This window comes from Lagenorhynchus albirostris, chromosome 20 (assembly GCF_949774975.1).
Source record: "Lagenorhynchus albirostris chromosome 20, mLagAlb1.1, whole genome shotgun sequence".
NCBI lineage: Eukaryota > Metazoa > Chordata > Mammalia > Artiodactyla > Delphinidae > Lagenorhynchus > Lagenorhynchus albirostris.
Genome location: NC_083114.1, coordinates 13198746 through 13212378, shown reverse-complemented (window position 1 = coordinate 13212378; position 13633 = coordinate 13198746). Strand labels below are relative to the sequence as shown.

Genomic DNA, 13633 nt, shown 5'->3' with positions numbered 1-13633 from the left:
TTTTTGTGTTATAGACGCAATCTCTATGTTCCCAAGAGCTAAGGTTGATGATATATTGCAGAAGAGTCTCCTTTACAAAAATAAAATGCCTTCTTTGTTTACTATATATCGCACCTTGAGCCCTACTGTTTCATATTAATATTAATACCCTGATTTACTTGTGATTCCTGACATGTCTTGCCCACTTTGTGTTAAGTGTCACTTTTGTAAACAGAATATACTTGGATTTTAATCTTTTTGACCCATTCTGAAAGATTAATTTAAGAGTTTAGTCTATTTTTATTTACTATTATAGACTCATTTTTATCATCTCCCTATCTTTTGCTCTGTGAACTATTTTTTTTAATGTTTTTTGTTTTTTCCCTAGAATGAAGGGAAAGGTTTACAACCAATTTAAAATTTACTAGAATAAAGTTACCACCATGTGAATAACTGTTTTTAATTTTAAAAATATAGAACAGTTCAAAGAAAAATGTAGCAATCACCCATATTTCCACTATCAGAATTCATCACTGTTAAATAAGATTTTGATATTTTTACTTCTAGTGTTATTTTTTTCTATGTGTGTATATATATATATATATATGTTTAAAACATCATATAAATAAGAATAAATCATGCATAAAATATTAGAACCTCATAGATGAAGACAGAGTCTCCAATCCTCTTTCCGTCACTCCAGGTCTCCAGTATTATGCTACGTATCTATTTTTCTAGTCCTTTTTAGCCACAGAAGGTACACGTATTTCTGGCTATACACAGTCTTCCTACCAAACTTCACTCTTAACAACTTGTGAAAAATTTTACTCAACACCTGCTAGGCAAATAAAAAATGGACTGTAATGAAATCTCATGCACAGGGAGCAACAAATTTTAGGCTAAGATTCTCTGACTGTAAGAGGAAGGCCAATGAAGGAAGGTGGATGGAAAACACTTTCGTTTGTCCCTATCGCTCTGCCATCCTGCCTCAGGGATTCAGCCTGAGTGAGTGGCCACTGCTACTGTTTACCCACAAAATAGTTTCCATAGTTTTTAGAGCTACTGACATTTACATCTTTTTTGTATGTTCTACTAAGTATTTTAGAGGCAAGACACAACAGAATCGAGAGCTGGCAGCTTTCTGCCATATTATCTGGAAGCTCCATATACTATCTTTTATATTCAGAGAAACAAAAAATGAAAACAGTAGTTTTTAAAATGCCAGTGAATGTACCCTAGGGGAAATGTAATTCTGGAAAAACACTCAACGGATACATATTTTAGAAGGTAGCAATGGCTCAAAGCAGCAAAAGCAGAGAAGAAAACGGAGACTAGCTTGCAGTGTGATTCTGTTGTATCACGGGATGAGGCCAGTGCTATTTCTGGATGTTCCACGCACTTCAGGATGCGGAATTGAGTCCTGCCCCAGAATACCTCTAGTGAAATACTATACACTATATAACTTGGCAGCTGAATTAAAATTAAAGATAAAAATATATAAACAAAAGGTTGACAGAATTCTAGATTACCTAATATGACACGATCAGAAGAGTTAAGCATGTATATAGTTCAGTGAAGCCACATTTAATATTAATCTGCCTATAAATCCTAGGTGTAGATATGACCTAATTCCTCCCCTCCACAGGGTTAATTAGGAAATTGAGAAAAGTATAATGAGCTGATTGAATCGAAACACATTATCTGCTAAAATGGAGATCACACAATAGAAATACTGGAAACACCATTTCTTTTCTAATAATAGTACCCATTGTCAGTACAGTCGTATTAGAGATGGCACTCATGATGCTGGGCACGTGCAACCTCCCCATCTACCTTAACAGCCTCTTCTATAGGGTCTGGTTCAGGAAAGCAGGGCTAGGCTGGTCTGTGTCTAGAGGTGGCCCCCAGATTTTTGGCCCCCTGACCAGAAGCCAGCCCAAACACAGGCTGGCCAACAGCTTACGGCAGCATTGTATGAAAAGCTGTGATGGGCCAGATTCCTCTCTCGGAAATTTAAAACAGAAGAATGGGAGAAAACCTGGCAATTGAAAACAGAAGAGAGTAGCTGAGTCAAAGGAGTGAGTTAAGATTCTGATACCTTAACTACAGACCCTGCTCCTTCTGCAGTCTTGTTTATCCATTGTTTCAGCTTTCCTCCACAATCAGAAATTAATAGTGTACTAGGTTTCTTTTTTAAACAGTGTAGTTTTTTTTTTAAGATTTTTTTTTGATGTGGACCATTTTTTTTTTAAGTCTTTATTGAATTTGTTACAATATTGCTTCTGTTTTATGTTTTGGTTCCTTGGTCATGAAGCCCGTGGGGTCTTAGCTCCCCAACCAGGGATTGAACTTGCACCCCCTGCATTGGAAGGCGAAGTCTCAACCGCTGGACTGCCAGGGAAGTCCCCTCCCCCACCTTTTTTTTTTTGGTAATAGGGTTTTAAAGTATTTTTACAAACAAACACATCAGCTTCACAACTCTGTAAAGTTAGGTGCGATTAAACCATCCATTTTACAAATGAAAAAAAAAATAATAATTTGAGGTCACATAGCTTCGCAATGGCATAATCGTAAGACAGTCGTTTTTTCCCTTAGGCCACTGATTTGTTTGAATGCTATTGTTCTCTTTACAGTCCTTTCTCCGCAAACATTAGCTACATCAAGAAGAATATTGTAAGGCAGAAAAAAGAGTTTCCCTCTTACCTGTTTGCTGTATGGTTGTTATTGCCTGAGCATTACACTGTAGTTGTAACATGTGTCTCAGCATGGCCACTCCCCAAATATTCAACTCTGGATACAACACAGGAGCCGCTGCTGCTTTCAGCTTAGACGATCTCAGACCTGTTGTGAAGGCCTGCAGACTGGCTGCTTCGAGCTGCCTGCACAGTGCAGAAACACTCAGAGCACAGAGGAATTTGTGTACAGGGCTATGGTTTCCGGTATGGGGTAAAAGGCTGAAGACAGCATTGTAATTACTTTCATACTTCCCGTTAATATCACACCCAGGAATCGGGGTCTCAACGGTTTTGCCCTTGTTTTTACTCTCCCCTCCCAGGTCATAGCTGAGTATTTGCGCCAGATTCTTGCTTTCAGGTAAACAGGTATCCCTGTTAGTAATCTCACCACAAAGCTTATTTATGACTTTGCCAGCTTCCTCAAATCTAGCTAAGAGAGTCGACCTCAGGGCAATGTGGCAAAAAACACCCAGTGTGAGAAGCAGCCCCCCTAGAGAACACTCTATACTATGGTAGAGATCCCAGGCCTGCTGCAAACACTCTTGGCTGCAATACTTGGCATAGCTGCATCCATCACAGGGAACTGGGGCCAAAGTGTGCTTCAAACATCGGTGACAGTAGAGGTCCCCATTGGTAGCTCTGGTATCCCACTTGCTCTCGAGGCCACGATGCCATGGTGGCATTTCTCCTGGGTTAAGGACACTCACAAAAGCATCCTCTTTCACCAGAAGCTCTCCTGGGAGAATATCTTTTGTGGCAACCAGACAGCGGCCTTTTAAAGGGTCTGTACATAAGCTGACAGATGATGATGTGCTGGAAATCTGTACATTCTCTTCCCTTAGGTCCATATCCTCAAAGGCTTTGGTTAGAGCTGCTGGGGAGGTTTCTGTGAGATTCTCCTTTTCCTGTACCTTTACCTTCAGACGACAGAGGGTTCTCTGCAGAACCTGAAATTGGGAAGCTGCTAGGGTTGGTTTGGCAGCAAAGTTACTTTCAAGATCACTGATGGTCTGGCTTGCCTCGTGTGGTCTCCCCAGGGTCACCAGACACTCCGCCTTACGCAACAGCAACTTGGGTTGCAATCTTTCTGGATATCCATGTGTCTGTGCTCTGACGATGTCTTTAAGGCATGTCTGCAAACAGAAAGAAAATCCCAAAATGACCCTTGGTCCCTACTCTTAAATGTCCACTTGAAAGTCTTAACAAAAATCTACAAGTTAAGGATTATTAAAAATGGAACAACTACAATCATGTGCTTATTTCTTTAAATCATATTCTACTGTGATCATTTTTTTTTTTGCGGTACGTGGGCCTCTCACTGTTGTGGCCTCTCCCGTTGCAGAGCACAGGCTCCGGACGCGCAGGCTCAGTGGCCATGGCTCACGGGCCCAGCCACTCCGCGGCATGTGGGATCTTCCCGGACTGGGGCACGAACCCATGTCCCCTGCATCGGCAGGCGGACTCTCAGCCACTGCGCCACCAGGGAAGCCCTACTGTGATCTTTTAATTGAATGATTAGAAACAGATGCTGAAGATATTATGTTTAACTGTCATTAAATATTTCTGATTCTAAGGAAAAAAGTCTTACAGATAGAAGAAGCATAGTATGATGATTAAGAGGGCATCCCGGTACGGACTCTGCCTCTTGCTAGCTGTATGACCTTGTGCAATTGAATTAATTTCTCAGTGTCTTAGTTTTCTCATCTGAAAAACAGGGATAATAATACCTCACAGGATAGAAATAAAAATGAAAATAAGGTAATATATCTAAAGTGTTAAAAAGATGCCTGGAACACAGTATGTGCTCAATACATGGGAATCATTATTGTAAGAAGTAACAATATAGGGAAGTTATAAAGGGCTAAATGTTTCACAAGGTCTTCCCACTGCTGTCTATAGTAGCCCAGGCCTTTCTTGCTTAGGGCCTGGACTTAGATTCTTGCTCTTCTCTCTTAGTCCAAAGGGCTTAAGTGTGAACTTGCGGTGACTCAAATAGTTCTTAACTCTAGGGTATACTTTAAATTTTTGTAGAATTCCAAAATGGATGTGCCCAAGTGGCATTTTAGAGTTTGTCCTTAGACCTCAATTTGGGGATAAGGAGGAAGCCACTCATCTGAAGTCCCCCCACTCAACAGGCATTTCAGTGCAACTTTTACTTTCCCACTCAAAATTTATATTGAGGGTGAGACTTATTATTGCAGGGATATTCTTGAACATGCTCATCTACTTATTAAAAAAAAAACACCCTGAACAAGTAAATAGTTTGCACACACTTGGAACCTGAAGTATTATTAGCAACGTATCTCATAGCTGATCTTGACACTGAGCATTGCTGACCCACTGGATAGAGTCCACGGCCCTGGGGAATGTGCATGTCTCTTTTTTACCAACCCACACTACCCCATGTAATCACCTGAGACAGGTGAAGTGAATCCGGAGAAAGAACAAGTTCGGGAAGTATCAATTTGCTTCCAATTCAACCAGTTCCAATTTTAGCTTTCTAATGTAGAAGCAGGGATGAAAGTCTAATCTTCCAAGGAACCCCCCTGCAGATCCTCTCCAATCACACCAGGCATCCTGATACTCACCTCATACTGACCCAGGTGGAAGAGGGCTGCAGAGCGATTGGCGTAACACAGTGAAATGTCCTCAGAGTTGGGCCTTGAATGCGATACTCCCTGCAGAACAATGAACCGGTTAAAGGTATACATGGAAACTAGCATCTTTAGAGTTGTTTTTTTTTTTTCCGGATAATAGGGGCTCTGCTACTAAAGACTGTATGAAATTGGGTAAGTTACTGGATCTCTTTGTGCTTCACCTGCTTCATTTTTAACTACCTTAGAGCAGAGGTGTGAAGATCAAGTGAGGAAATAAATAGGTAAAGCACTTTGAAGACAGCAGCTTCAGACACGGCTTCAGCCACAAACAGTACTAAAGGTAACTGAAAACTGAGGAGCATAATCCGGCACATAACGAAGTGTGAGTGGAACAAACAGAAATTCACAAATGAAGAAACACGCATGATACGTGGGAAACAATTCATACACAGATAGTCAAATACATGAAAATGAAAGCAGAAAAGGGCTACTTTTTTCTACCACCAAATTGGCAAGGATTAATAATAATCATAAAGGTGGGACTTCCCTGGTGGCGCAGTGGTTAAGAATCCGCGTGCCAATGCAGGTGACACGGGTTCGAGCCCTGGTCCGGGAAGATCCCACATGCTGCGGAGTAACTAAGCCCGTGCGCCACAACTACTGAGCCTGCGCTCTAGAGCCCACGAGCCACAACTACTGAAGCCCGCGTGCCTAGAGCACGTGCTCTGGAACAAGAGAAGCCACCGCAATGAGAAGCCTGTGCACCCACAGAACAGTAGCCCCCGCTTGCTGCAGCTAGAGAAAGCCCGGGTGTAGCAACGAAGACCCAAACACAGCCAAAAAGAATTTTAAGAAGTAAAAATAAAGGTGGCATCTCCAATCACTGGAGAAAAGATAGGGATTATTCAATAAAGGTATTGGGACAAGTAGCCACTGAGGAAAAATAAAGTTGGGTCTCGATATATGATAATAAAACTTTCATTAGGATAAATAACAAATGGATCAAAATCTTAATATAAAAATTGAAACTATAAGAGCACCAGAAGAAACTATATAATCTAAAGTGATGTTGGAGTCAGAAATACCTTTCTAATTATGACACAAAACCCAGAAGTCATAAAAGGTTAATGAATTTGACCACATAAAAATAAAAAATTTATTTGTAGCAAAAAACCAATAAAAGCAATATCAAAAGACAAATGTTGAACTGGAAAAAATATCTGCAACTCCTATTACAGGCAAAGGGCTCATTTCTTTACTTTATGAACAGTTCCTACAGATCAATACGATGGCAACCAATAATTCAGTAGGAAAATAAGCAAATGATATGAACAATTCTAATGGGAAATATAAATGGCTCTTAAACAAACGAAAAGATGCTCAGTCTCATTCATAATCAGCAAAATGCAAATTAAAACTCTACTGAGATGCCATTTTTTACTTATGAGATTCGCAAAGAAGTAAAACTGATAGCATACTGAGTTGGCATAGGAGTGGGATAATGGTCATTCTCATACACTGCTAGTGGGAGTGTAAATTGGTCTCACAATTACGGAGGCAATTGAGCAATATATCTCTCTTAATACATATATCTATATCGCCATTGACCCAGCAATTCCTCTTCTAGGAATTTATCCTACAGATATAATCCTTCATCCTATAGATATGTGCAAAATAACATACATGCAAAGTTTCTCATCACAGAATTGTCTGAAGTAACAAAAGATAGGAAAAAAGGTAAATAGTGATCTAAAGGACTCTAATTAAATAAATTACTATTATATCCATATAACAGAATATAAGTGGAAAAAGCACAGTGCTGAACTGTGTGTATAGAATGCTATTTATATAAAAAGAGTATGTGTGTGGAGGAGTGGGAGATTATTTGTATTTATTTATATACGCTGGAGTACCTCTGGAAAGACAGCTTTAACAGTGCTAGCTTCTGGGGATGGGAAACGAGTGGCTGGGGGACAGAGGAAGTAGACTGCACTCTATACTCTTGCATCTTAAAAATTCTAACTATGTAAACACATTTCCTATTCCAAAATAAAAAGATAAAATAACGTTAATAATACCAAATAACCAATATTGCTTAGGATATAGAGAAATGAACATTCCCATACTCTGCTAGAAGGGATGTAACTAGTTTTTTTCTGGAGAATGATTCAGCAACAAGGGGCAAAGGCCTTAAAAAAAAAATACATTCAGTTGACCAAGCAATTGCCCTTCTAGGAATTTATCCTTAGGAAATAGTCAGGTGTGTACAAATATTTACATAGAAAGATGCTCCTTGCAGCTTTGTGATACCAAACACTCTGCCAACACTAGGTGTTAAATCAAGTATAGTGCTCTGTAATGAACACCAAGCCAGCTGTAAAAAATCATGTTTTAGTGGAAAATTTAATAACATGAGAAAACGGTCACAATAAATTGTTGAGGGGAAAAAAAGCAGGTTACAAAAAAAAAACAGTAAGTACAGTATTATCACCACTTTGTACAAGAAAAACATATTTTCAGAGGAAAAAGTGGCTGGCTGGATATACGCAAAAATGTTAACAGTGCTTATCACTGGTTATGGGATTTTTTCTTACTTTTTATGCTTCTCTATATTTTCCAAGTAAGCATATATTACATTTACAATCAGCCAAAAACAACAAATATTATTTTTAAAAAAGAAAGAAAATAGCAGCTCTATGGAAAACTGCAAAGTACCACAATCAACAAAATACTAGTTTCATGAAATAGGAAGGTTCAGTTTTTTTGTCTGATTTCACTTTTTAGTTTATTTTCCTTGAACAGCTTCCCCTGTGCTCACATTTCTGACACACATGCATACAGCTGAAGAAAGATTAGCTCTGAAAAAGAACTACTATTAAGCCATTTATCAGTGATCATTACATCTAATGGATTTTAGTTCTTCAGCAATCACTAATGCTTACGTTATGCAGCATTACAAAGCAGGGCTTTTATCAATTTTAGAAGATGCTGTTGTAGGTCTGATGGTTTTTGGAAAACTAATTCCAAACTTTAAGCATAGGCCTGTTAAAGATGCAGAGTAGGGGGTACACTCTTCAAATTCACACTCATTCTTTCAAGATACAGGGTTCACAGACCTGGTTTAAGAGGTTGATATATTCTTGCTTTAAACCCATATTTATCTCTAAAAAATTATGGGAGGAAATCTCTCAGGGATCTTATTCCAGTTTCTACTCTGGAAGCAGGACAAGAGCAACAGATTGTTAAAAGCCACTATTCCTCCTTGAAACCTAGTTCACTGATGGTTGGTGTAGTAATTTTAAATATTTGTTGACAGCCTTCAAAATGCAGTTCAACTGGGCTGTGGCAATTGAGCTTATTTTCCTTCCTAACTTTACCTAAGTCATACTGGCTATAAGCTAACATGGCGGCCAACCAAAAATCCAGCTGTTCTCTAAATTGGGACTATCACACCAACAGCCTCATCGGTTATTCAGACAAAAGAGGCACACAATTCAGTAAGAGCTGACAGACATGGAGGAGGGAGGCCAAGGCAACCAACAAGACTTGCTACACTGTGTCTGAAGGAATATGAGAATCGAAGTTTCTTGATGGAATTCAGGACGTATAATACAAACTATCCTTTGTTTCAGAATATGACCAAAAGCTGAGTTGTGTCAGTTTTCTTTTTCAAATCCAATCCAAAATTAATAGGCAAAGCTACTAGTGGCTACACAATTCACAATTCAGCAGTAACGGTTCTATCTTTTGAAGAAATATGCATTGGTAAATTGCTGAGACGGCCCCTCCTGCTGAGCTGTGCCGGGGGTGGGGGGGTGGCCCGGTCATCTTACCTTAGAGTACAGCACTGTGGCTCCCATATAATCCTTCTTCTGAAATTTTTTGTTTCCTTCTTCTCTGTAGAAAAGGGGAGCGTTGGGGTCCTTTCCAACAAGGTAACCTCTAGAAAGCCTTTTTAAAAACATCTCATCCTCTGGTCTTCATGAAGAAAGAACAACCACCACAACAAAAAAGCACAAATTTGTTATTTCTAGGAAAACTCCTAACCATTGCACTTGAAACAGGAGTGAATGCCTACAAAGTACTGGGACAAAAGAGGTTGGATGTGTTATGTAATGTGACTGGGGGGAAAAATCTTTGGTCTCAGAGACATAGGGACTGGAATTTCTATTAGGACAGAATATAAGTTTTTTATTCAGTTACTGGCCAATAAACCATTCCTTGGATAATGCATTATATAGAAGCTTGGGTGTGGAGAAGGACATAATACACAAGTCTTTGCACCAAGGTATACTTGCCACCTAAACTTTGTTGAAAATACCTGAGTGAATGGATGACAGAGGGGAGGGAGGGAGAGACAAGGGGGGGGGGAGGGAAGGCAGAGGGAAGGAGGAGGGGGAGGGAAGGAGGAGAAGGAAGAGGAGGAGAAGGAAGAAGAGGAAGAGACAGGATGAATCATAAAGTAAATGTAGTGAAATGTTAACATTTGGGGAATCTGAAAGAAGGGCATTGCACAACAATTCTTTATCCTATTTTTGCAAGTAAATCTGAAGTTATTTCAACCTGCAAAGTTTTTAAAAACAAGTATATGAATTCTCTAATGTATAACTACACAAACATACAACTTTATTCCAATAAAAAGAAATGGTATAGAATAACCTAGACTATACTCTTTGACTATACAATGCAATGAAGCAAAATATGAATAACATGGGAACTAAAAATTCTCTTAAGCAACTCCTGGGTCAAAGGGGAAATCAAAGACAAAACTGCAGAATGTTTAGAAAAGTGTTTTTCAAATTTTTGTTTACAAAGACCCACAAGAAGAAATACCTTTCAGGGGCTTCCCTGGTGGCGCAGTGGTTAAGAATCCACCTGCCTGGTCTGGGAAGATCCCACAGGCCGCAGAGCAACTAAGCCCGTGCGCCACAACTACTGAAGCCCACGCACTTAGAGCCCGTGCTCGGCAACAAGAGAAGCCACCGCGATGAGAAGCCACCGTGATGAGAAACTGGCGCGCCACAACGAAGAGTAGCCCCGGCTCGCGGCAAACAGAGAAAGCCCGCGCACAGCAACAAAGATCCAACGCTGCCAAAATTAAAAAATTAAAAACAAAAACCCCAAAAAGGCAGTAATGGAACGACAACAACGACAACAAAAAGGAAATACCTTTCACATTGTGATTCAGTAAGCTGCATCTGTGTATGGTATATATGTGGAAATTTCACAAAACACTATTGATCCTTAAGTTAATATCAAATATTTTATTAATATTTAAACACAATACAGAAAAAAATATCAAAATAAATAACACAAAAAGAAAAATAAGGAAAGATTTTATTTAATTCAGAAGGTGTGCTTGCCTGTTCAAAATTTATTCCAGTCCAGAAAATATGAAGACAATAACCCACGAATATCTGGTACAACACAGATCCTATTCTTTGTTCTGTTTGTTTTTATGTTGTTTTAAATTAGGTTAAACCTGAAAACCCTATTCAAACAAAGAAGCTGTGGTGAACAGTAATAATAGCGAAATTCTTCTTGCCTAACAATGGATATTCTTTAATCTTAATCCAAAATGATGACAAACTCAATGTGTTTGTAATTGCTCTTCAGTGTAATTAAGAACTAAGCTGCAATAATTCATTCTTCTAGTACCAGGTTTAACTCAGTAATTAAAGTTTTGAAAAGCTTTCTTTTTTTAGTATTTCAAATTTTCTTCTGGAATGTTATGATAAAAAATTTGTGGAAGTGAGATGGAACAATTTTCTAATTAATTTTTTTATTGTGCTAAAATATTTAAAAACTTGTCATTTTAACTAAAGTATATAGTTCAGTGGCATTAAGTACATTCACAATATTGTGCGATTGTCACCGCTATCCATTTCCAGAACTTTTTCACCAGCCCAAACTAGAACTCTGCACTCATTAAATGATAACTCTCTATTTCTCCCTCTCCCCAGCCCCTGATAACCTCTATTTCACTTTCTGTTTCTATGAATTTGTCTACTCTAGGTACTTCATGTAAGTGGAATGGTAAAGTATTCATCCTTTTATGTCTGGCTTCTTTCACTTAACATAATGTTTCCTAGGTTCATTCCTTTTTATAGCTGAGTAATATTCCATTATATGTATATATCACAGTTTATCCATTCATCTGTTAATGGACATTTGGGCTATTTTCACTCTTGGCTATTATGAATACTGCTCTGAACATTGGTGTGCAAATAAATCTGTTCAAGTCCCGTTTTCAATTCTTTTGGGTATAAACCCAGAAGTAGGATTGCTGGATTATATAGTAATTCTTTTTTTTTCCTAAGTTGGTGCCTTACTTGTCTTTTTAAAAAATTAATTAATTAATTAATTAAATTTCTGGCAGCATTGGGTCTTCGTTGCTGCATGCGGGCTTTCTCTGGTTGCAGCAAGCAGGGGCTACTCTTCATTCTGGTGCGTGGGCTTCTCATTGCGGTGGCTTCTCTTGTTGCAGAGCATGGGCTTTAGGCTTTCAGGCTTCAGTAGTTGCTGCACGCAGGCTCAGTAGTTGTGGCTCACGGGCTCTAGAGCTCAGGCTCAGTAGTTGTGGCACACAGGCTTAGTTGCTCCGCGGCATGTGGGATCTTCCTGGACCAGGGCTCGAACCTCTGTCCCCTGCGTTGACAGACGGATTCTCAACCACTGCGCCACAGGGAAGTCCCAGTAATTCTATTTCTAATTATTTGAGGAACTGCCATACTGTTTTTCATAGTGGCTGTACCATTTTACATTCCCACCAACAATGCACAAGGGCTCCAATTTCTCCACATCCTCACCAACACTTGTTATTTTCTGTTTTATTGTTTTGGATAGTAGCCATCTAATGAGTATGAGGATAATAAGGTATCTTGTTGTAGTCTGATTTGCATCTCCCTAATGATTAGTGATGTTAAGAGCATCTTTTCATATGCTTATTTCACGTGCTTATCTTCTTTGAAGAAATATCTATGCAAGTCCTTTGCCCATTTTTAAAAAAAATTTACTTATTTAGTTTGGGCTGTGTTGGGTCTTTGCTGCTGCCCACGGGCTTTCTCTAGTTGCGGTGAGTGGGGGCTCTTTGCCCATTTTTAAACTGGGTTTTTTGTTGTTGTCGTTGAATCTTAGGAGTTCTTTATATGGTCTGGATATTAATCCCTTAGCAGATGTATGATTTGCAATATTTTCTCCCATTCTGTATGTTGCCTATTTAACTGTTGATATTGTCACTTGATGCTCTAAATATTTTACTTCTCATGAAGTCTGATTTGCCTATTTTTTTCTTTTGTTGCCTGTGCCTTTGGTGTCATAGCCAAGAAAAAGATGCCAAATCCAGTGTCACAAGCCTTTGGCTTATGTTTTCTTCTAAGAGTTTTATGGTTTTAGCTCTTAAGTTTAGGTCTTTGAGTTATTTTGAGTTAGCTTTTGCATATGGTGTAAGGTAAAGGTCCAACTTCATTCTTTGGCATGTAGAGTCTAACTAGGAAGCAGATAGAAAGAACCAAGTTCCTTCTTCTAGACGTGCCTTCTCTTTCTAGAGCCCTAGAGAGGTAAAGCCTCTTATAAGGTCAATTGGCAAAGCAGAAAGTCCCAGCCCCAGCAGAGAGTACAGAAGATCAGAGCTGAGAAACTGTAGCTTAATAACTCGCACACATTCACACATACACATTTTTTTTTCCTGAAAGTAAGTGCACTCATCATGGAAGTTCACCTCTAAATATTTCAGCATGCCTCTGCTAAGAATAAGGACATTCTCCTATATCTTGATATCACAATATCATTATCATGCCTAAAAAATTAACACTAGGGACTTCCCTGGTGGCACAGTGGTTGAGAATCCATCTGCCAAGGCAGGGGACACAGGTTCGATCCCTGGTCCAGGAAGATCCCACATGCAGCGGAGCAACTAAGCCTGTGCACCACAACTACTGAGCCTGAGCTCTAGAGCCTGCGAGCCACAACTACTGAGCCCACGTGCCAAAACTACTGGAGCCCACGCGCCTAAAGCCCGAGCTCCGTAACAAGAGAAACCAATGCAGTGAGAAGCCCGAGCACTGCAACAAAGAGTAGCCCCTGCTTGATGCAACTAGAGAAAGTCCACGTGCAGCAACGAAGACCCGATGCAACCAAATAAATAAATTACATTAAATTAAAAAAAATAACACTAATTCAAATATCATTTAAAATTTCTCCATTATTTCTAAAATGTCTTTTCTTTCTTTTTCTTACCCCAACCTGATGTCAGATCAAGGTTCTAACGTACTGCATTTAGTTATTTCTCATTAGTTTCTTTTGAGACAGTCCCATAATTTT

At 39.2% G+C, this 13633-nt stretch overlaps 1 protein-coding gene across 2 annotated transcripts in view; it reads right to left on the bottom strand.

The window, feature by feature from the left end:
* The window catches only part of SMYD4 (SET and MYND domain containing 4), a 38000-nt gene that overhangs the window by 10078 nt on the left and 14289 nt on the right, over window positions 1–13633 (bottom strand). Inside the window, exons 3-5 of one of the 2 annotated variants that reach the window (XM_060135035.1) lie at window positions 9145–9289; window positions 5303–5392; window positions 2683–3847 (exon numbers count right to left, since the gene is read on the bottom strand). In XM_060135035.1, coding sequence (XP_059991018.1) covers window positions 2683–3847; window positions 5303–5392; window positions 9145–9289 — 1400 coding nt within the window. Of the gene's footprint in view, window positions 1–2682; window positions 3848–5127; window positions 5145–5302; window positions 5393–9144; window positions 9290–13633 lie in introns of those variants that run through there. The other variant, XM_060135036.1, reaches the window with a different exon arrangement.